General features: G+C 39.8%; 1 protein-coding gene across 9 annotated transcripts in view; it reads left to right on the top strand.

The window, feature by feature from the left end:
* The first annotated feature begins 2,753 nt into the window (after positions 1-2,753).
* LOC116655386 overlaps positions 2,754-23,161 on the top strand; it is a 70,269-nt gene continuing 49,861 nt past the window's right edge. Inside the window, exons 1-2 of one of the 9 annotated variants that reach the window (XR_006507388.1) lie at positions 2,754-3,458; positions 9,681-10,473. Coding sequence is in view for 1 of the 9 variants with exons in the window: in XM_032453246.2 (XP_032309137.1) it covers positions 20,174-21,136 (963 nt within the window). In the remaining 8 variants the exon portion in view is untranslated. Of the gene's footprint in view, positions 3,463-9,680; positions 10,474-17,143; positions 18,465-18,521; positions 23,119-23,161 lie in introns of those variants that run through there. The other 8 variants (XR_006507389.1, XM_044716079.1, XM_032453246.2 and 5 more) reach the window with 8 other exon arrangements.

Raw genomic sequence — 23,161 nt, 5'->3', positions numbered from 1 at the left:
CTGCGGATGCGGCTGTCGATGTTGAGAGGCACAGAAAAAGTTGTGTTTCTAGAGATGGCCTCCGGCGATATCGATACTCTCATAAGATATCGAGTTCGATTGTGTTATGGTAAGCACTTAGGGTTGCCACAGACTTAAGCATGCCTTATGGCATATACTCATGCATTTTTTTAGCCGAGAATAGTTATTTAGACCGTCTAAGTTAAGCTTCTTTTCATCGATAAATATAATACTTTTCAAACAAAGTCCCAAAACTTGCATTTATTGGCAATTAAAATCTTGAAATTTTGGGCCGGGCAATTGGAGTTTCAGGTGTTTCTTTCATATAACAAGTACAATTTGCTGCACACGTCGGGTTGACATTCGAAAATCCAATTGGCTTTGGATTTCCGAGGCGCTAGTTTTATTATTAAAAGCTAGAATTTATGTGCCTCTTACCTCTCTCATCAAATAATGGTGGGCGCCCACCGAACTGATTGATCTGCGACGAGTGAGTAACTCAAACTCTCATTTTTCACCGATCAAAATTTTATGCAAACTCCTTAGCAATTTTGCGAATCCACATGATCGTCTTGGATAAATGTGTAAAAGTCGATATTTCTTGTTAAAAAAAAAACAAGCTGCTTCGGGCGAAGCCGAAGTTAATATACCCTTGCAGTTAAGTAGCAGCTTATATTATTATATACACATCGGATCGTATATAGTTGTCCGATCCTTAGAGAATTTTACCACCAAATCAATCTTAAAAAAAATTTTGGAAACAGCCCCAAGCATCTTTAAAAATAGCTATACGATATAGTCCTTATGAAATTTGGCAAATCGGATTTCGTTTCCCGAAAAAGGATCACCTCCTGCATCGATATGAGCATGTCCGTCTGTCTGTTTCTACGCAAACTAGTCTCTCAGTTTTAAAGCTATCGAGATGAAACTTTCCACTTTCCCACTTTGAAACTTTGTTTGCAGGCAGTATATAAGTCGGAAAAACCGGTCGACTATATCGGGGATCTGTCAACTATATCCCATAGCTGACATATAACTGATTGGTCGGAAATGCCATAACTTTGGTGTTTCTTAAGTTAGAAATATTGGACAGATTCTATTTTGGGCAATCTAATCCGATTTTTCCAACATTTTTATTAGAAAATTGATCGGATGGTGAAATTTTCATAGGGATCGACCAACTATATACGAACCGAATAATAATAATAATATAATATAATAATATAATAATTTAAGCTGCTACCTAACTGCAAGGGATAAACTTCGGCTCCGTCCGAAGCTAGCTTTCCAGTCTTGTTTTTTATCACTTCATTTAAAACTCTTTATATAAAGAAAAGACTGTGCTAAGTCCCAAAATTATATGTAGCTTCAAATCTGCAATGTTATACCTAGATTCTCCCTCTGGAGAGATGCTTCGTGGTATTTTATCAAGTACATCTCAACCAGAATATAAATAAATAAATAGCATTGAAACAAAATAATATACTGTCTGGCCCAAATCCAAAAAAAAACAAGAAAGGAAAGCTAACTTCGGGCGGAGCCGAAGTTGATATACCCTTGCAGTTGAGTCGCAGTCCGCTAGGTGGCGCCACGCATCTTATATTATTAGATATATAGCGGATCGTATATAGTCGGCCGATCCTTATGAAATTTGGCATATCGAATTATTTTGACAAAAGAGGAATCCATTGAAACTCCCATGCTTCTAACTTGAAAAACAACGAAGTTATAGCATTTCCGATCAATAAGTTATATGACAGCTATAGGATATAGTTGGCCGATCCTTATGAAATCAGACAAATCAGACCAAATCCCATCTTTCTAACTTAAAAAACAACAAAGTTATGCCAATTTCGATCGTTCTATGACAGCTAAAGGATATAGTCGGCCGATCCTTATGAAATTTTGTACACAAGATATTTTGGTCAAATATAACATGTGTGGAAAGTCTCAACCCTCCAACTTAAAAAACACCAAAGTTATGGCATTTCCGATCAATCAGTTATATGGCAGCTATAGGATATAGTCGACCGATCCCGGCCGTTCCGACTTATATACTGCCTGCAACAGAAAGAAGGGTGTGTGGAAAGTTTCAACTCGATAGCTCTAAAACTGAGAGACTAGTTTGCGTAGAAACAGACAGACGGACAGACGGACAGACGGACCGACGGACCGACGGACAGACGGACAGACGGACAGACGGACATGCTCATATCGACTCAGGAGGTGATCCTGATCAAGAATATATATACTTTATAGGGTCGGAGATGTCTCCTTCACTGCGTTGCACACTTTTGACCAAAATTATAATACCCTCTGCAAGGGTATAACAAACAATTCGATGATTTTGGATTCTAATGAACAGCTGTTTATAAACGGGGTTAAGCAGTTAACAATATTAAAAGCAAAAGAGAGTGAGAGATGAGATCCACATAAAAAAGTAGGACCACACAATTTCACGCAACATGTTGCTTACAGTGGTGGCAAATTTTTCCAAGATAAAAAAAACTGTGTAATAGAAGTTCCAGTGAAAAGAAGTTGTATATATTTAAAATAGATAAAAATAAATTTAAAAAATTTATTTTCTTTTTTAAAAAAGGAGTTTTTTTTAATTAAGTTTGTTCCACAGAGTAGAATCCAAATTAGAGTACATATAGTTCATAGTTAATTTTTACTGCGTCTAAGTGTCTGGCCAGCACAATTACAAGCCATACAGAATTTTATTATTTCTTTTCTTTTTTAAGGAACTATTTTCATTATTTTAAATTGCTAAAAAAATTTCAATTCTCTGTGTTTTTAAATTTTACTCAGATTTACAGCAAATTATAATGTGACGGAAAAAAAGCTGAAATGACACCACTAGTTGCGTACACCGCATTTATGATCTCTCACTCGTACTCAAGTCCGCAAAAGGCAACATGTTGCCATATATTAAAGATATCTTATATTAAATCAATTTTATTTGTATCTGTAAAATGTGCAAATGATGTTTATGAAAGCTATTTTATACGCGCGATTGAAGTAGTACCATCAAAAATCTAGTGAAAGTGTGAAAATACCCTAAATACTTAACGTGATTTGTCTGAGACCAAAACTAGGTCACAACGTCTCAAAATATTTCCCTTAAAAATATCTAAAATTTGATATTTCCATATAAAATTGTAGTTATAAAATGTAAAAAACAAAATTAATAATAGTATGACTAGCTTCAGAACTTAATTCGAAATCACAGTAAGAGGATTTTTCTCCTAATCCACTTATTCTAATGGCAAGTAAAAGGAAAAAATCGGACCTAAATACCATTATAAAAAAAGGTGAATTAAGCAACACTAAGAGAAAATTCGGTGAATGGTGGTAAAAATTCCAAACTGCTTTCTCTTAATAATTTAAAAGCAAAACACAGCTCGCGTCACAAAGTTGTGTACTTAACAGTACTCAATCTAAAAAGTGTTAATCTGGTAGGTAAGATCGAATAAATAGCTAGATAATACACATATTTCTATTTAAGTTCAAAAATTGAATTTTTGCAACTGAAAACCATGGCCACCATTAACAATAAAATTATAGTGATATATTTTTATTGAAATGAAGGCTTTGACTAATGCTAAGAATAATTTGCTCGAAAACGAGTAAAAACAAAATGTAAACTGAAAAAACCTGTTCTTAATCGACATTGTACAGCCCCAGGAAAAACAAAAAATGAAAAAAGTGGAAAAATTTAGTACAGGGCCCTAATAAATGTTGAAGAAACGCGAAAAAACATAACATAGATATACACAGAATGTTGTACTCTATTTCGGAATCTTTAAATTTTATTCAAGCATGTTTGCACAGAAGTCTAAAGGGCATTAAAATAATTTTTTTTTTTAAATATCTTAAAATCATATTAAACGTTATAGCTAACTTCGGGCGGAGCCCAAGTTGATATATCCTTGCAATTAAGTAGCACCTTATGTTATGAGATATATATCGGATCGTATTTAGTTGCCGATCCTTTAGAAAATATCAATATTAAATCAGTTTTCTACCAAACAATAAATGTAAGAGAAAGTCCCAAGTATTTTTATAAATACGCAGGTTTTGTCATTTCCGATCGTTCAGTTATATGACAGCTATAGGATATAGTCGACCGATCCCGAAGTATGTGTGCAAAGTTTGAAGTCGATAGCTTTAAAACTGACAGACTAGTTTGCGTATAAACTGTCAGACGGACATGCTTATATCGACTGTTACGGTCGGAGATTTCCTGCACTGCGTTGCAATGCGTTGCACACTTTTGACCAAAATTAGAATACCCTCTGCAAGGGTATAAAAACCTATCGAGTTTTGGTGACGAAAAAATTCTAATAATGAAAAACAGGATGAAAAACATACACAAAAAATATTATATAGACATCTCCGACCCTATAAAGTATATATATTCTTGATCAGGATCACCTCCTGAGTCGATATGAGCATGTCCGTCTGTCCGTTTCTACGCAAACTAGTCTCTCAGTTTTAAAGCTATCGAGTTGAAACTTTGCACACACCCTTCTTTCCCCTGCAGGCAGTATATAAGTCGGAACGGCCGGGATCGGTCGACTATATCCTATAGCTGCCATATAACTGATTAATCGGAAATGCCATAACTTTGGTGTTTTTTAAGTTAGAGGGTTGGGACTTTCCACACATGTTATATTTGACCAAAATATCTTGTGTACAAAATTTCATAAGGATCGGCCGACTATATCCTATAGCTGTCATAGAACGATCGAAATTGGCATAACTTTGGTGTTTTTTAAGTTAGAAAGATGGGATTTGGTACAGATTCTATTTTGGGAAAAATAATTCAATATGCCAAATTTCATAATGATCGGCCGACTATATACGATCCGCTACATATCTAATAATTTAAGATGCGTGGCGCCACCTAGCGGACTGCGACTGAACTGCAAGGGTATATAAACTTCGGCTCCGCCCGAAGTTAGCTTTCCTTTCTTGTTTAACTTATAAAGATATTTAATTCTGCAGTTGCCGTCTACTGCCTCTAGGCTTGACAGAGTCGGTTTGCCTACTTATAATTTAATCCATTTATCAGTTGCTTTTATCGCTATTGTAGTCGCAAGCCGACTTTTTTTTCGAGGAACATTGTTTGACCATATGCATTTACATTTTTGAATAAACCGAAGACACAGTATATAGTGCATCAGGGGCTGGAAAAGAAGCATTTTTAAATAAACACATAATTATGCAATACAGCCGTCAGTTGTTATCCGGTCCGTTATGTACCTATGGTACATACATACATACGACCCACTAGTAAGGGAACCCACTAGTGCGCATAAGCTACTTATATTCGTTCCACACTTCGACTTGCGGTCCAGATTGCACAGTGAAACAAATCGTGGTTGTTGCGCGTACATAAAATTTGGAGTGAGATTTTTATTATCGCCATAACTTGCTTCCATTTTTAATTATTGTTAGCGGTCGTGGCGATGAGCTCTAGCGGAACAGTCAAAGGTGCCCACACTCCACCCCAGGGTGCTATTTTCTGGGTTATTGCAGGTACATGAGATTACTTCCCAACTCGCTACTCACTTGCAGCTACGCAGATGCAAATCCCTCAAGTCAGTGTCCGCAATTTCCGATACCGGCTTTGCAACAGATGGATCCTCTGTTGATGAGCTCCTGCAATCTCACTGCTCTGAATATTCGGCACTTATTAACGTTGTAATTGCCGCCCACATCATGGACCTCCAGCCTAGCTTCAGTATGGATGTTTCCAGCTGGAATATTTCGGGCAACCTTAGCTTGGATGATCCAGAGTTTTTCCGACCCCAGCGCATCGATTTGTGTGTTTGTGTTTCACATGTGGAGAGAAGGTCACTTGTGGCTACTGCTTCTAAGGATGTTAAAAATAGCCCACTTGAGGAACGCTAATTATCTGCTGCGCCAGTTCTGGGAAATAGAGGATTGCTTCGAGCCAGTTGTGAAGAGTACGAAGGAAGAGGTTGATTGCGAAGCGCATTTCGTGCAACATTCTGCTCGGCTCGACCCAGGCGCCTTCTCTGTGAAGCTTTCGTTGAACAGTCGTCAGGGAAATCTTACTTCCAAGCCGTGCGACGATTTCTCTTTCTCGAAAAGAAGCTGTGCTTCTCCAGTCCCGGCTAATGCAACCATCACTTGCCAATACTTCCTTCCTTTCACTGTGTTTTAAAAGAGGAAACTTCAACTACTAAGCTTAGGGTTATTGAAGTGAAACTTCTTATACGACGCCGGAAAATGTTGCGTTAAACGTTTAACGCTCCAGTGGAGGGGGAATAGCGTTGAACGCTTAACGCAACTCGGAAGGAGAAGAGGAAAAGAGAAAGATAGAGTGCGAGAGAGAGAGAGAGTGAATGAGAGTAAGGTATCGCCAGGCGCATGCGCTGCTATGGCGATACATGTAGCGCGTAACAGCTGCCTAGACTAATATTAGTGCCTATGCGTGAGTGCATCAAGCGTCCTATGTGTCGAAAATTCTTTTTCTTATTCTTATCTCGTATTTTGTTATTAAAGTGTTTCCCATAATTAATTCGTGTTCTATATAATATTGACGCACTACTTGTAGTATTAGTACAGTGAATAGTGATTCAAACAAACAATAAAATGAGTGACAGTGAAAATACGCATAACACAGCGGATTCCAGGTTATGTGGTGGTACGTTTCTCTTGAATATTTCAATTGTCCATAACAGATGCACCTTGTGGATCATATCATCTTGAAATTAATATCAATTGGATTGGCAAAAATTTTAATGGTTTGATTTTGAATTGATTTTACAGCGGAAAAAGACAGTGCAGCCGGTGTTTTAAGAGGAGGGAACAGAGCACAATATTATCGTGAATACCGAGCACGAAAGAAAGCAGAACTTGGACTTTGCTTTATAATAAATTTATAAAATGTGAATTGAAGAAAGTGTTGGTCACTCCACCTTATTTTTATCCTTTCCCTCCCGCTATTTTTCTTTTATACGAAATAATATGCATTTTTTGGAATATCGCTAAGAAGTTTCACTTCTTTCGCGCGTAGGGACTCCACGCACACAATTTTTTATTGATGGATCTTCTGCTTAGCTCCGGTTATCCAGCCAACGTTTCCGCCGCCCCACATTTTCCAACTTATTGCATATGTCATCTTTTGTCATGGATGTATTCCGGAATAGCTTTCAACATATGTCTTTTACACTGAATTCAGTAAAGCATTTGTCTCTATTAACCACTCGGTCCTTTTAAGTAAGTCTTTTTTTCCAACACATCTGACTTGGATTTCGATCTAAGTGGAAGAACCCAACGCGTCCTTTTAGGGATGTTCAATCGCTTCTAGTACCCATCACATTTGGTGCCCGCCAGAGAAGAATCCAAAAATCCATAAATTTACTTCTGTACGCTATTAACGTTAAGCTTTGCTTCAGTATGGTGCTTCAGTATTAATAACTTTCAAAGCTGGGGCTTAGCTTGGGCTTGGTTTTATTAAAATATAGTCAAAAAATTTAATAACCCGGGACCGTAAATAATGATTAATGTTAAGATTTTTATTTAAAAAAGATTTACCTTTGCAGATAGGTATCATAATAGGCTTATATTATAATATATATATTGCATCGTATATAGTTTGCCGATCCTTATGCGAATTTCACCATCGAATCAATTTTCTAATAAAAATGTTGGAAACAGCATCTTTAAAAATAGCAAGGTTGTGCCATTTCCGATCGTTCAGTTATATGACAGCTATTGGATATAGTCGGCCGATCCTTATGAAATTTGGCAAATCAGACTATTTTGCTCAAAATGGAACCTGTACCAAGACTCATCTTTCCAACTTAAAAAACACCAAAGGTATGCCAATTCTGATCGTTCTATGGCAGCTATAGTATATAGTCGGCCGATCCTTATGAAATCCTGTACATAAGATATTTTTGCCAAATATATGTGTTATATTACGTATGTGGTATATAACAACTCTAACTTAAGAAACACGAAAGTTATGGAATTTCCGATCAAACAGTTATATGGCAGCTATACGATGTAGTCGACCGTTATATAATGCAACCAAAAGAACGATGTGTGCAAAGTTTCAACTTGATAGCTTTAAAACTGAGAGACTAGTTTGCGTAGAAACAGACAGACGGACAGATGGTCATATCGACTCAGACGGTGATCCTGATCAAGAATATATATACTTTTATTAAGAGGAGCCCCGTAAATAATCGTGTTACTTCAATGAGTTCCGTTTTAAAACTGTTTTTGAAGTGAAACTTCTTATACGACGCCGGAAAATGTTGCGTTAAACGTTTAACGCTCCAGTGGAGGGGGAATAGCGTTGAACGCTTCTCTATCTTGAAAAGAGAAAGATAGAGTGCGAGAGAGAGAGAGAGTGAATGAGAGTAAAGTATCGCCAGGCGCATGCGCTGCTATGGCGATACACGTAGCGCGTAACAGCTGCCTAGACTAATATTAGCGCCTATGCGTGAGTGCATCAAGCGTCCTATGTGTCGAAAATTCTTTTTCTTATTCTTATCTCGTATTTTGTTATTAAAGTGTTTCCCATAATTAATTCGTGTTCTATATAATATTGACGCACTACTTGTAGTATTAGTACAGTGAATAGTGATTCAAACAAACAATAAAATGAGTGACAGTGAAAATACGCATAACACAGCGGATTCCAGGTTATGTGGTGGTACGTTTCTCTTGAATATTTCAATTGTCCATAACAGATGCACCTTGTGGATCATATCATCTCGAAATTAATATCAATTGGATTGGCAAAAATTTTAATGGTTTGATTTTGAATTGATTTTACAGCGGAAAAAGACAGTGCAGCCGGTGTTTTAAGAGGAGGGAACAGAGCACAATATTATCGTGAATACCGAGCACGAAAGAAAGCAGAACGGGAAAAGGTGGAATTGGAGATGATAGCTGGCGGTCAATCGAGGAAGAGGAAAACAGCTGCGGAATATCAGAGAGAGTACCGAGAGCGTAAAATATCGCTAAGAAGTTTCACTTCTTTCGCGCGTAGGGACTCCACGCACACAATTTTTATTTCTTACAATTCTCTTACAAGAAACATACATGAAAATCTTAAATCTATTTAAAACTACTTATCAACGGACTGCACGCTGACATGATATGTGACCCTTTCTTAAGTGGTTCAAGTGCACCACTTAAATATTTGGTTAGACTGCAGGAGATCGTCTTTCAAACCATGCTGTTAATCACTTATTCCCATGGGTCCGATCTCCTACATTCTATGTTTAAATTCTTATCGTGTTCAATGCGTGAACATTCTGCAAAGGGCCACAAAAAAGGTGTACATTTTATATATTTTAGATTCATTACATTGTCCTTTGATAACACTTGATATCGGACTGTACATGTATGCTTTTGTTTTTATAAATTTCTTTTCTTCAATATTAGAAAATTATTAATAGTATAATTGTTTGATAACAATATGTTGTTAATTATATCATTCTATTTCATATTTTTAACATTGTTTAAGTTATTTTATTAGCTCCCATGTTCAACTTAATGTTTGAACATCCTGCAAGGGGCCACAAAAGTGCTAGATTTGTATTTATATTTTTAAATTAATTATTATTTTCATTCAATTTTTTAGTGGACTGTAATATTATATATATTTTTTAATTTTTTGATTTTAGTGGACATCTTGAAAACTTTTTTTTTTTAATTTAAATTAAATTGAACCAAAACGAAAACAAAACTTGCCGATGACTATAATTGCTGATGTTGTTTTACTGCTCTTGCCGATGCTTTTAATTCCGTTGTTGCTTTGGCCTCTGTTGCTCCTGATGTTGCTGTCGATCGGATGTTGCTTCTGCTTGGGGTGCTCACTGCTGCTTTGACTGATGTTTTTTACACCTACACCTTTATAATTTTATTTTTTATAGTTTCATATGTTATTTATTCCGGTGCCGTTCCGGGAAAAACACCATAGAAAGGAACGATTTTAAACTAGGCTCTTTTTTGCCCAGATTTACACAATTTTACTTTCTGTGTTCCTTACCTATTGGGGGGAAACAACAGTTTTTCCTGACTACGACTTTAAACTGGTCTCTTTTTGGGCCAGATCAAAGCCTTATTTTATGCTCATTGGCATTTTTATAATTTAATTTTCTGTGTTCCTTACCTCTTGGGGGGAAACAACAGTTTTTTTTTTCCTGACTACGATTTTAAACTGGGATCTTCTTTGCCCAGATTGCAGCCTCATCTTATGCCTATTGGCATTTTTATAATTTAATTTTCTGTGTTCCTTACCTCTTGGGGGGAAACAACAGTTTTTTTTTTATGTTTGACTACGCGACTTTAAACTGGGCTCTTTATTGCCCAGATCGCAGCCTAACCTGAGTCTCTTACCACAGGGAGGAAACAACAGTTTTTTTTTTTTTTTTCCGTTTAAAAACTGTTTTTATTTCTTACAATTCTCTTACAAGAAACATACATGAAAATCTTAAATCTATTTAAAACTACTTATCAACGGACTGCACGCTGACATGCTATGTGATCCTTTTTTAAGTGCTTCAAGTGCACCACATAAATATTTGGTTATGCTGCAGGAGATCGTCTTTCAAACCATGCTGTTAATCACTTATTGTTCAAGCATTGAACACGATAAAAATCCCAAACATAGAATGTAGGAGATCGGACCCATGTGAATAAGTGATTAACAGCATGGCTTGAAAGACGATCTCCTGCAGTCTAACCAAATATTTATGTGGTGCACTTGAAGCACTTAAGAAAGGGTCACATACCATGTCAGCGTGCAGTCCGTTGATAAGTAGTTTTAAATAGATTTAAGATTTTCATGTATCTTTCTTGTAAGAGAAGTGTGTGAAATAAAAACAGTTTTAAAACAGAACTCATTGGAGTATCACGAGTATTTACGGGGCTCCTCTCAACATTTGGTCCATCGAGACACCCTGACGTTTTCCCCCCTGTGGTAAGAGACTCAGGTTTAAAAAACTGGCACCTAGAAGTGGCTGCAGAAAAATTAAAAATTCTCAGCCCAAGGTAGCTAAAAAATAAGGCTGCGATCTGAGTAAAAAAAGAGCTCAGTTTAAAAATCGTAGTCCTCTGTTGTTTCCCCCCAAGAGGTAAGGAACACAGAGAATAAAATAATATAAATGCCAATGAGCATAATCGAATAGAAAGGAAATACAAAAATTAATAAATATTTCCTTCTATCGTGTGTTTTCTGGAACGACACCAGAATAATAAAAATATATATAAAAATTAAAATATAAAAATTTTGTGTTGGCGTATCCGAGGCCCTACATCGGAAAAGTTTAAAACAAGAGTAAACGTGTAAAAGTTTAAAAAGAAGTAAATTGTGGACAAACAAACTTAAAAAAAAAATAAAACATCAGCATAAGCAACAGCAACAGTGGCGCTAAAAATTTTTAAATCGAAAAAAAATAAAAAATAAAACATAAAAAAAAAAAAATAAAACATCAGCATTAGCAACAGCAACAGTGGCGCAGAAGCAACATCCGCAGCGACACCAACATCAACAGAAACGGCGACACCAACATCAACAGAAACGGCGACACCAACATCAACAGAAAATAAGCACCCCAAGCAGAAGCAACATCCGAGCAACATCAGGAGCAATATCGGCCGAAGCAAGTCATCCACGCAGAAGCAACATCCGAGCAACATCAGGAGCAATATCGGCCGAAACAAGTCATCCACGCAGAAGCAACATCCGCAGCGACACCAAGGTTAACAGCAACATCAGCCAGCAGCAGTGACAACACCCCAAGAAGAAGCAGCATCAACAGCGCAGCGACAACAAACAACAGCAGAAAATATATTGATCGGCAAGTTTGGTCTTTTAGTTTATAACTTAAATATAATTTTAATTATTTTATTTTAATTAATTAAAAAAAAAAAAAAAGAAATCCAATATGTCGACAAAAGAAAAAATCGCGATAATAGAAGACCAGGTGCGTCTCACCCGGCAAGTAGATGCGCTTCTCGCAAAAAATTCTTATGTAGAAGAAGATAGGGAATCACTTAAGAACATCGAGCTTAGAGCCTGCACGAACCATAATCATTTGGTTCAACTTGGCGCTGTAGAGCACGAATATTTTACTAAAAAACATTTCGATAGCATGCTATCAAAATTCAAGTCCGCTAAGGAAAAAATTAAAAATATTATTGGCCAGGATGAGCTATTTTCTAGGCTTGAGGGTGCCTTAAAGAATCTCGAGGATTACCTCGAGCAAACTTATATCGAAATCCAGGAAAGGAAAGCTGAAACCTTTCCAATAAGAATTAAAAAATTAAAAATGTTTCTCAGCAGAGTAGAAACAGTGTCCGATCTTATAAATATTGAAGGGCTAAATAATAAATATATGCCCAAAATAATAGAGCTCAGAGAAGATGTGGAAATACACATTGAGCTCATGAACAATAAAATCGAAGTGGGTCGATTAGAAAAGGTAGAAGGTAGTAATCCTAAAATGGACGAACTACCTACCCTACCAAAAATTGAGGTTCCCAGTTTCTTTGGAAACTCCAAAGATTGGGACCATTTTTATGAGTTATTTAAGGAACTTGTGCATTCAAGAATGGATTTAAGTCCATCATTGAAGCTAAGCTACCTTAAAAGTGCTCTAAAAGGGGAAGCACGAAATGTGGTCTCCCATTTATTGCTTGGCTCAGGCAATAATTATGATGCAGCCTGGGAGTTGCTCATAAAAAGGTATGAAAATAATAGAAAGATATTTTCAGACCAATTAAATCGCCTGATTGAGCTTCCAAAAATAAATTTGGACTCATATAGGCATTTAAAAAATACAATTGATTCTATAAATGAATCAATTTATATGATGCGCCTTAAAGCAAATCTGACTGAAGAATCAGATTGCATTTTTGCGCATATTATTTTAAAGAAATTTTCTATTGAGGCTCTGCAACAATATGAGGGCCAAGTTAAAAAGTCAAATGACATTCAAAATTTGAAAGATGTCATAGAATTTTTAGATCAACGGCTTAGTTCGTTGACATCGGTTGGAAATGAATTACCAACTAGAAAAATAGTACAAAAAAATAACATAAATAGCCAAACTTGTCCGATGTGCAAAATGCCCGGGCATCAAATAATTAATTGCTATAAATTTAAAGCACTAAGTCCACAGGAAAAATCAAATATAGTGAAAAGATTGAATGTGTGTTATAGATGTTTAAAGCACAGTTCAAACACAAAATGTACAAGCGAGCTAGTATGCTCGTATTGTCAAAAACTACATCATAGCATGTTACATTTTAACAAAGAGAATGTAAATACATGCATGACCTCTGAACCAGCGTTGTTGGCCACGGCGTATGTTCAGATTAAAGGTCAAGATGGTAAATTCGGGAAATTTAGAGCATTGATTGACAATGGGTCACAAAGCACTCTAATTTCAGAAGAAGCGGCACAAAAACTTAAGTTGCCAAAAATAAAAGCTCACACTGAAATAAGTGGAGTATCAGCAACAGGTGCCTGTGTTTCAAATCACAAATTAAAATTGGCAATCAAAAATAATTCTAAATATTCAAAAGAATTGAGCACAAACGCAATTGTTTTGCCAAAACTAATGAAATGTCTTCCCACAAATAACATTGTTATAAATAAGTCGGATTGGAAAGGATTCTATTTAGCGGATCCCAATTTCGATAAACCTGGTCGAATTGACCTGGTTATTGGTGCGGATTTATATCCCCAAATTTTACTGCCAGAGATAACCAAAAAGGGTATGCTTCTTGGGCAAAAAACTATCTTTGGATGGACAGTGTCAGGTTGCACGAAATCCAGGGGTAGTAAGTTAATTGCTGCAACCAGTATCGAGCTCAAACAAATGGACCGATATTGGGAGGTAGAAGAAGAGGATAGCAATGACTTAGAAACAAAAATAGATGAAACTAATTTCAAAAAATATACTAAAAAAGATGATAGTTGCCATCCAGCGTGGTGGCCTCTACCAAAGGTTGAAGAAGTCCATAAAGGAAAGGACGAAAAAGTCCGAGGTAGGCTTAAGGAGCAAGAGAAATTGGTAACCAGACCATTAAATAAGATATGCCCCCTAGCTAGTGTAAATGATCTAGATGACGCAGAAGCACGTCAAAGTAGATCCAACCCGCCCAAAGTCAAGAATATAGGAGAAATAAACTCCTTATATAGGAGAAATAAACGAGATTCCGAGAATTGCTTGGGGCCCTCTAAAGCCTCCTGTTATAAATCATACAGCGGAAATAGCTCACCTGGCCAAACAAATAGAGGATTTGAAAGCACAAAATATAGAATTAAAAAATATCGACTTTCATCATGTGTCAGGTCATAGCTCTTTAATTTTGGTAATTATAATCATAACTGTACTGATTATATCCTATGTAAGAAAATTAAAGTCGAGAAGACAATTGATGGCTATAGTATTGCCAACCCCAATGCCGAATGTTTAAAAAAAAAAATGTTTTTATATGATTATTGTATAATGTAATGGTTTTATACATATGATTAAGTGATCAATCAAATAAAAAAGAAAAGCTATATCTAAAGAAAAAATTAAAATATATTACAGTCCACTAAGAAATCGAACAGAAATAATAATTAATTTAAAAATGTAAACATTAGTCAAGCACTTTTGTGGCCCCTTGCAGGATGTTCAAACATTAAGTTGAACATGGGAGCTAATAAAATAACTTAAACAATGTTAAAATATTTAAAAATATGTAATAGAATGATATAATTAACGACATATTGTCATCGAACAATTATAATAATAATAGTTTTCTAATATTGAAGAAAACAAATTTAAAAATATCCAAAATGTACACCTTTTTTGTGGCCCTTTGCAGAATGTTCAAGCATTGAACACGATAAAAATCCCAAACATAGAATGTAGGAGATCGGACCCATGTGAATAAGTGATTAACAGCATGGCTTGAAAGACGATCTCCTGCAGTCTAACCAAATATTTATGTGGTGCACTTGAAGCACTTAAGAAAGGGTCACATACCATGTCAGCGTGCAGTCCGTTGATAAGTAGTTTTAAATAGATTTAAGATTTTCATGTATCTTTCTTGTAAGAGAAGTGTGTGAAATAAAAACAGTTTTAAAACAGAACTCATTGGAGTATCACGAGTATTTACGGGGCTCCTCTCAACACTTATTCACATGGGTCCGATCTCTTACATTCTATGTTTGGAATTTTTATCGTGTTCAATGCTTGAACACAAAGGAAGAACTATCAGAATAGAGCTTGGAAGAGCTTCACTGCCACAGGTTTAATCACTTTTGTTTTCACCTTACTTCTCCGAAAATGTTCTCTTCCCAAAAATGACAGAACAAATCGTATTGAACATCTGCATGGGCACGCTCATTTTGAAAGATCTCAAAAGTATCAGGGGCAAGACGGGAAACAAATATATGTTTCGATGGAGGGGTCTCCTGTAAGGGTTTCGGTGCCGCAGTTACTAAAACTGCAACCCCGTTGGGTGATTTTTAGGGGGGTTTGAACGAATTGGTCTGGTGGTATCACTTGGAGCGATGCCACGGAGAATATATCGGACAATTGCTCACTGAGAAATTCGTAAACCGAATTTTTCCCAGGTCCTGCCCTTGGGGTGGCCAGAGATATGAGCGGCTGCATAATTGTCGGCTGATTATGCGAAAGATTATTCGTCACAAGCACATCACTAACAATGGATTTCTTACTGAAGACTACTAAACTGCGAATCAATCTCATCTATCTCAGTTGGTCATTGATATGGATGCAGAGATTGTCTTATTAAAAGACTTAATCGCACAAACAAGTTTAAATTCCCTATATGTAATATATAATATGTATAATAATAGACCTAATATGTAAAATATATAATAATAGACCGCAATCTTAAATTGAGTGATATTCCTGAGCAAAATAATGATTATTCCAGATTTTTATTTTTTCGCTCAAAGAAAGTAATCATTAACAAAATCAAATCAATTCATTATCATTATTTTATGATTTTTAAATCCCTGTTATTTAAAGATTATATATATATTATTATATTATATACATATTGGTTCGTCCGATCATGAAGGGAACTCAGCTGGGATGCAAATTTTACCTTCCGTCTTAGCATAGCGGACTCTTAATAACAAACTAATCGGAGATCTGTGTGTCGCTTCTGGAATTTTATTTTTGGTCAACTGATCAACAAAATTTCATAATGTTGACTTGAATATAAAAAAGTGCTCTTCCATTATGAAAACGCACCGGCTCACACTTCCGACTTTTATGAGGAGTTGTTCCAAATGTCTTTCAGATTTAGAATCTGAAAACCGTTAAATCGTACCTGAGCTGCTTTTCAGAAATCGAATTTTAAGGCTTTTTTCCGAAAAAAATTGTTTGAAAAATGTATAACCCGAAAATATTTTTTTAGAAGGATTTTGGTGCGCTAAAAGTAAAAAAAACACGTTTTTTTGGCATATTCGGGCGCATATACATTTTTTCCGTGTTTATACGTAAATTATGAACAATATTATAGGGTATATGTACCGCATTCAGCATTACCCAGAGTCAACGACGTGGACGTAGTGCTTATTTAGCTCCTTTTTTTCGTTTTTTTTTTATACCCTTTCAGAGGGTATTATAATTTTGGTCAAAAGTGTGCAACGCAGTGAAGGAGACATCTCCGACCCTATAAGGTATATATATTCTTGATTAGGATCACCTCCTGAGTCGATATGAGCATGTCCGTCTGTCCGTCTGTCTGTCTGTCGGTTTCTACGCAAACTAGTCTCTCAGTTTTGGAGCTATCGAGTTGAAACTTTGCACCGACTATATCATATAGCTGTCATAGAACGATCGGAAATGGTATAACTTTGGTGTTTTTTAAGTAAGAAAGATAGGACTTGGTACAGATTACTCTTTGGGCAAAATAATTCAATATGCCAAATTTCATGAGGATCGGCCGACTATATACGATCCGCTATATATCTAATAATATAAGATGCGCGGCGCCACCTAGCGGATATCAACTTCGGCTCCGCCCGAAGTTAGCTTTCCTTTCTTGTTTTTTAAGTTTATTTTATCAATTTTTTTTGGTTTTATTTTTTTGTTTTTTAAAATGGTTGTGTTCTATGATTGGCTTGTAAAGTTAAAGTGCGAAATCAATTAATATTCAGTTTAAATATGAAGCGATGAAAACTCTACAGCTTCGTTAAGAAGGTTTGAACCATACGATTCACTTTGAATAGAATCTTTATACCTTTCCCAATTGATCAAAAATCCGCGGTGAAGAGATTCTCCACATTGTTCCGACCAATATCACAGTCCTTTTCTATGTTCTATCAATTGAACGCATAGTTCAATGTGTGATCTCAGAACATATATTTTTAAGGTTTCAGAAATGTCTTCGATTATATTCAGAGCATCAAAAGAAATTTTCCAAGTTAGTTTTTAATCCTTTTCCTACTTTACCGCATGCGAAACAAAGATCAACTACTTGATTCATAGCTTTGAAAGCGTTTATGAAAGGCACCATACAGAGAGATCCAACATCTTTGTAAATTTTGCGATCCATGTGCTTGTCCGCCTCTTTTAGGAGTATTCTACAGGCGTTGCCCTCAAACCAATCACCATGATAATTTTTCGAAATCAGATTCAATTTTTGGGGCCATATCAATGCATTATCTCTTCCCAAAAGAGGTACTAAACCCTTTCAAAAAATATAATTGACAAATCCCATGAGAATATTCAATTCATGTTCAATAAATAAGGGGGGTACTATGACATTGTTTAACATATTTTTTATTTTTTCCGCACAGTTAAAATTTTATGTTTTCAATTTCAAAACATTGTTTTTCTCCAAACTCTCCACATTAGAACTACAGTTTGGAACGCAGTTATCGTTTTCTTTTTGTACGTTACAATTTCTGAGATCATTGAGAGAAATAAAACAGTATGGACAAGGATACATGGCTGATGCTGTCTCCTGTCAGTTTATAAGAAGCAACAATTTGAAATCGCCGACAAATTTGGAGGAAATATCGTTTATCTTAGTTAAATAAAACAAGAGTTTTACGTTATCATAAGTTAGATTGCTTGCATTGCATTGCACTATTAGGTTAGAATATCTTGCAAACCTAAAGTGATGCAGCTATTCTGAGTTCAGATTTGGAATCAGCGTATCAAAATCCTTCTAAAAAAATAATTTCGAGTCGGGGTTATACATTTAAAAAACAAATTTTTTTTCGATTAAATGCTTCGATGATTAAAAGCCGACGGTCAAACATTGTAATCGATAGGTAGAGTTAGTATTTGGTAGGATCTAGTATTTTTTAAGTATCCGATAGCTTGGCCCTTTGAAGTACGGGCCTACTGATTTTGGAAAAGTGAATGCCGCCGAAAAAGTGCCTTCTCATTGTTTTGTTTATTGTAGGAGGGCACACTGCGGTAAGAATAAGATTTAGATTAAGATTCTGTATTGTGAAACTAATTAAGAAATTTCAGAATAAAACGCCCGTCTGCCACGGCCATAGGCCCTTGAAGCCTCTTTTTTCATTGGACCTACGTTTGTGGGGAGCCGTTTAAAGACAACTCCACATTAGACAAAACAACATCTTTTATTCGCAGTCCTTCGCAGGACGGCTTGACGACCAGCTAAAGAGTTGCCAGGAGCGCACGGAGCGCAATTCCCGTACGAGTAGAGGAGTCGCAGCCAGCGCCGAACACCGCAAAGACGGAGTCGCAGCCAGCGACAGGGAGACGCAGCCAGCGGTCAGGAGGCGCAAGGAGCGCCAGGCATCAGCGGCCAGAAGGCACAGGTCCGCCATTTTGGAGCGCTGGGGCAGCGCCATATTTGGACCATTTGGAGATGCAGCAGTCCTCCAGGAAGAGTTCCCGGCTGAACGGAGGGGATGCCACCCCTACAACAACGCGTGCGGATCAGCAGCCAGCGAGTGGTGGAAACCGGCCGCAGGTGAATATAACCACGGCGGCGGCCATTTCTCGCCCAGCCACAACGGTGACTACAGTAGCGTCCCAACCAAGGAGTACTGCTGTCACAGCTGCGAGTTCGGAGCCGGAGGTGGGCCAGCCACTCACGTTGTACCTGCTGGAAAGGATCACGGCGTTGGAGAACGAGCTGAAGAAGGTTAAAGCCTTGAATAATGTGAGTACCGCCGATCGCGCGCCAGTCGCAGTTGGCCCAAGCGCAAATGGCTCCATCAGTGGAGCGTCGGGGCAGCCGCCATCTTGGAGCGAACCGTCATTAGCCACATCGAGCGGTGAGGCCTCAACATACGGGGTCGGGCCGGTCCCACATAGCGGCGTCGATGCAGCCTGCACGCTGCCACCATCCTGGAGTGGACCGCCATTGCTAATGAGTAGCAATCATCCTGTGGATCCACTGTGCGCTACAAATGCTGCGCAGACAGCGCATGGATTCGTGCTACCGGGCGGGAGCATTCACAACGCTCAACTGCATCGTCATATGTTGCATCCTTCGCATCGATGACGCCGAATGGATCCCAAGGAGCGAATGGGCCAAGGAGGCTCCCGGACTTGCCTGTATTTGGAGGGCAGCCCTACATGGAGCGGATGAAGAGCGCAGATGGCCGGAGCAGCGAGGTGGTTTCAGGCGCCACAACGGAGGAAACCAGCAGTCAGACCACTCGCCACCCGTTGAGGAACGTGTACGCCGTATCGAGCTTGAGTCTGCCGATGCAGACGTTATGTCGACGAGATGTCCAGGGCGTGCATAAGGATTCGCGACTGCCGATAAGGCCCTACAGCAACGTGGTGCCAAAGTTGCTCATCGGACTGGACCATGGACATTTGGGATTGCCACTTAGGACGAGGCAGTTTGCCAGAGAGGGACCGTATGCGGCCGCAACCGAGCTTGGATGGGTTGTGTTTGGGCCGGTAAGTGGACAATCAACTACGCCGTCACCGAGGTCCTGCCTTCTAGCCGTGTCAATGGATGATACGATGGAAAAGAGGGTGGAGGACTACTTCGAGATGGAAAGCTTTGGTGTGAAGCTTGCGCCACCGGATCCCAAAGGATCCTCGAAGACACCACGGTGAAAGTGGGGCGTCGCTACCAGACTGGAAGGGGATTGCTCTGGAAGGACGACCGCGCTGTGCTGCCACGGAGCTACGATATGGCGCACAGACGGCTGATCAACGTCGAGAAAAAGTTGAAGCGCAACGGGCAGTTGGCGCTGAAATACGATCGGATCATCAAGGATTACGTGTCCAAAGGACATGCAAGGAAGCTCCAGCCGGATGAGGTCGCGGTGAAGAGCGACAAGCTGTGGTATTTGCCACATTTTGGTGTCGAAAACCCGAACAAGCCCGGTAAGGTCCAGCTTGTGTTTGATGCTGCAGCCAAGGTTGGAGGAACCTCGTTAAATTCGGCGCTGGACAAGGGGCCTCAGCACTACAAGCCCTTGCTAGCCGTGCTCTTCCACTTTAGGGAAGGAGCAGTCAGAGTTTGCGGTGTCATCAAGGAGATGTTCCACCAGGTGCTGATCCGACCCGAGGATCGATGTTCCCAACGATTCCTTTGGAGAGATGGTAACGATGATCGAGACCCGGATGTGTACGAGATGAACGTAATGACGTTTGGAGCAGCATGCTCGCCGAGCACTGCGCATTACGTGAAGACGGTGAATGCCCTGAAGTTTCGGGATTCAGATCCGAGGGCGGTCAAGGCCATCATCGACCACCATTACGTCGATGACTACGTGGACAGTTTCGCTACGGAGAGCGAAGCTATTGCGGTATCTACCCGAGTGAAGGAGATACATGCGGAGGCTGGATTCGAATTATGCCAGATTTCATCCAGCTCACCCATCGTGGAAGCGGCGTTGGGACCACCTGGACAGGTCAAGAGCGTCGGATGGGGTGAGGTTGAGCAGAAGATCCTTGGAATGCATTGGCAGGTAGCAACGGATGACTTCAGGTTCAACGTGGAGTATCATCGAGTGCCAAAAAGCGTTCTAAGTGGAGATCGAGTCCCTACAAAGAGGGAGTATTTGAGCCTGCTGTTGTCGACGTTCGACCCATTGGGTTTCCTTTGCTGCCTGATGATTACAGCAAAGCTGTTGCTGCGGGAGATCTGAAGGCAGAAGATCCAGTGGGACGAACCACTGCCGGAGGAGATAGGCAGAGCCTTTGCTGCCTGGCCCAGAGAGATGGACGCCGTGGGACAGTTCCGATGACTTCGCCACTATTTTGGGCGTGGAGCAGTTCGAACCATCGAGTTGCATGTGTTCGTGGATGCAAGTCAATCTGCATTCGCGGCGGTGGCCTATTGGAGGGCCACGTACGAGGATGCTGGTTAGAACGATGTCTATTCCACGGCAGGAGCTGCAGGCAGCGGTCGTTGGAACCAGAGTGATGAACACTGTCAAGGAGGAGCACAGTGTGGACATCAGTGAGACGGTGTTATGGACGAACTCAAGAACAGTGCTGAAATGGATCGGCAGCACCCACCGCCGATACAAGCAGTTTGTTGGCAACCGCCTGGGTCCTGAGGTTTGCGCGGCGGTGCCGCAAACAGAGAAGCGAGCTCGAGGAATATGGACTGCAACGGAGTATGAGGCCGCGGAGAACCTGTTAGTCAGGCAGGCCCAACTTTAATCGTTTCCCGACGAGATGAGGTCGGCGGAACGCGGAAAGGACGTCGCCAGCTCGAGCGAGATTCGAGGTCTGGCGCCTTACGTGGACCAAAATGGACTTCAGCGAGTCTATGGCAGAGTTGATGCCGCGCTGTTCATGCCGTACAGTGCGAGGAGGCCTGTGATACTGTCACACAGACACTTCCACGACCATATGAAGCATCAAAACTTGGCAGCGACGATTGCTCAGATCCTAGCGAGATTCTGGGTTACGAAGTTGAGACGATTGCTGAAGGATGTCATCTCGTCGTGCAACGAGTGCAAGTAGCAACGGACGCGGCCGATGCCGCTAATAATGGGACCCCTTCCAGAGGATCGCTTGGAAGCGGGGATGGCCATTCAAGTATACTGTACTGGACTACTTTGGGCCACTGCTGGTGACTGTTGCCTGTCACAGAGAGAAGCGTGGGTTCGCCCTGTTCACGTGCTTGACGACGAGGGCGATTCACTTGGAGCTGGCGCATAACCTGTCAACGGATTCCTGCATAATAGTGATCAGGAACTTCGTCTGCCGTAGAGGGCCAATACGGAAACTGCGGAATGACAACGGCAAGAACTTCGTGGGAGCTGACAGGGAGGCCAGACGATTGGATATGTGTTCGAGACGGAGAGGATACAGAGTGAGTTATACAGCAGGAGTATTGAATGGGTGTTTAATTGCCCATCCAACCCGTCTGAGGGTGGAGTATGGGAGCGGATGGTGCAGTGCGTCAAGCGAGTGCTGCGCCATACCCTGAAGGAAGTCGCGCCGAGGGACCATGTGTTGGAGAGTCTCCTGATAGAAGCGGAAAAAATAGTCAACTCGCGTCCGCTCACCCACTTGCCGGTGGATGCGGACCAAGAGGCGCCGTTGACGCCAAACGACCTGCTCAAGGGAGCAGCTAACCTGCCGGATACGCCTGGATTGGATGCGGAGCTGCCCGCATGAGGATTGCCAGCATGCTGCGAGACTGTTTCTGGAGGAGGTGGGTCATGGAGTACCTGCCTACGCTTGTGCGCCGCGAGAAGTGGTGCCGGAGAACGGAGCCCATCCGCCAGGGCGATATGGACTTCGTCTGCGATCCTGCCTTGCCCAGACGAGAGTGGCGCAAGGGTATCGTGGAGGGAGTCTACAGCGGAGCTGATGGAGTTGTCAGACGCGCCACTGTGCGCGTGAACGATAATGTCTTATCTCGGATAATGTTGCGTCCCGTCTCGAAACTTGCAGTTTTGGATTTAAGTGAAGCGGTTCTTCACGGGGTCGGGGATGTCGACGGTCGAACATTGTGATTGATAGGTAGAGTTAGTATTTGGTAGGATCTAGTATTTTTTAAGTATCCGATAGCTTGGCCCTTTGAAGTACGGGCCTACTGATTTTGGAAAAGTGAATGCCGCCGAAAAAGTGCCTTCTCATTGTTTTGTTTATTGTAGGAGGGCACACTGCGGTAAGAATAAGATTTAGATTAAGATTCTGTATTGTGAAACTAA

Source organism: Drosophila ananassae, chromosome 3R, assembly GCF_017639315.1.
Source record: "Drosophila ananassae strain 14024-0371.13 chromosome 3R, ASM1763931v2, whole genome shotgun sequence".
NCBI lineage: Eukaryota > Metazoa > Arthropoda > Insecta > Diptera > Drosophilidae > Drosophila > Drosophila ananassae.
Note: the sequence above shows the minus strand (reverse complement) of the source record. Positions and strands in the feature narration are given on the sequence as shown.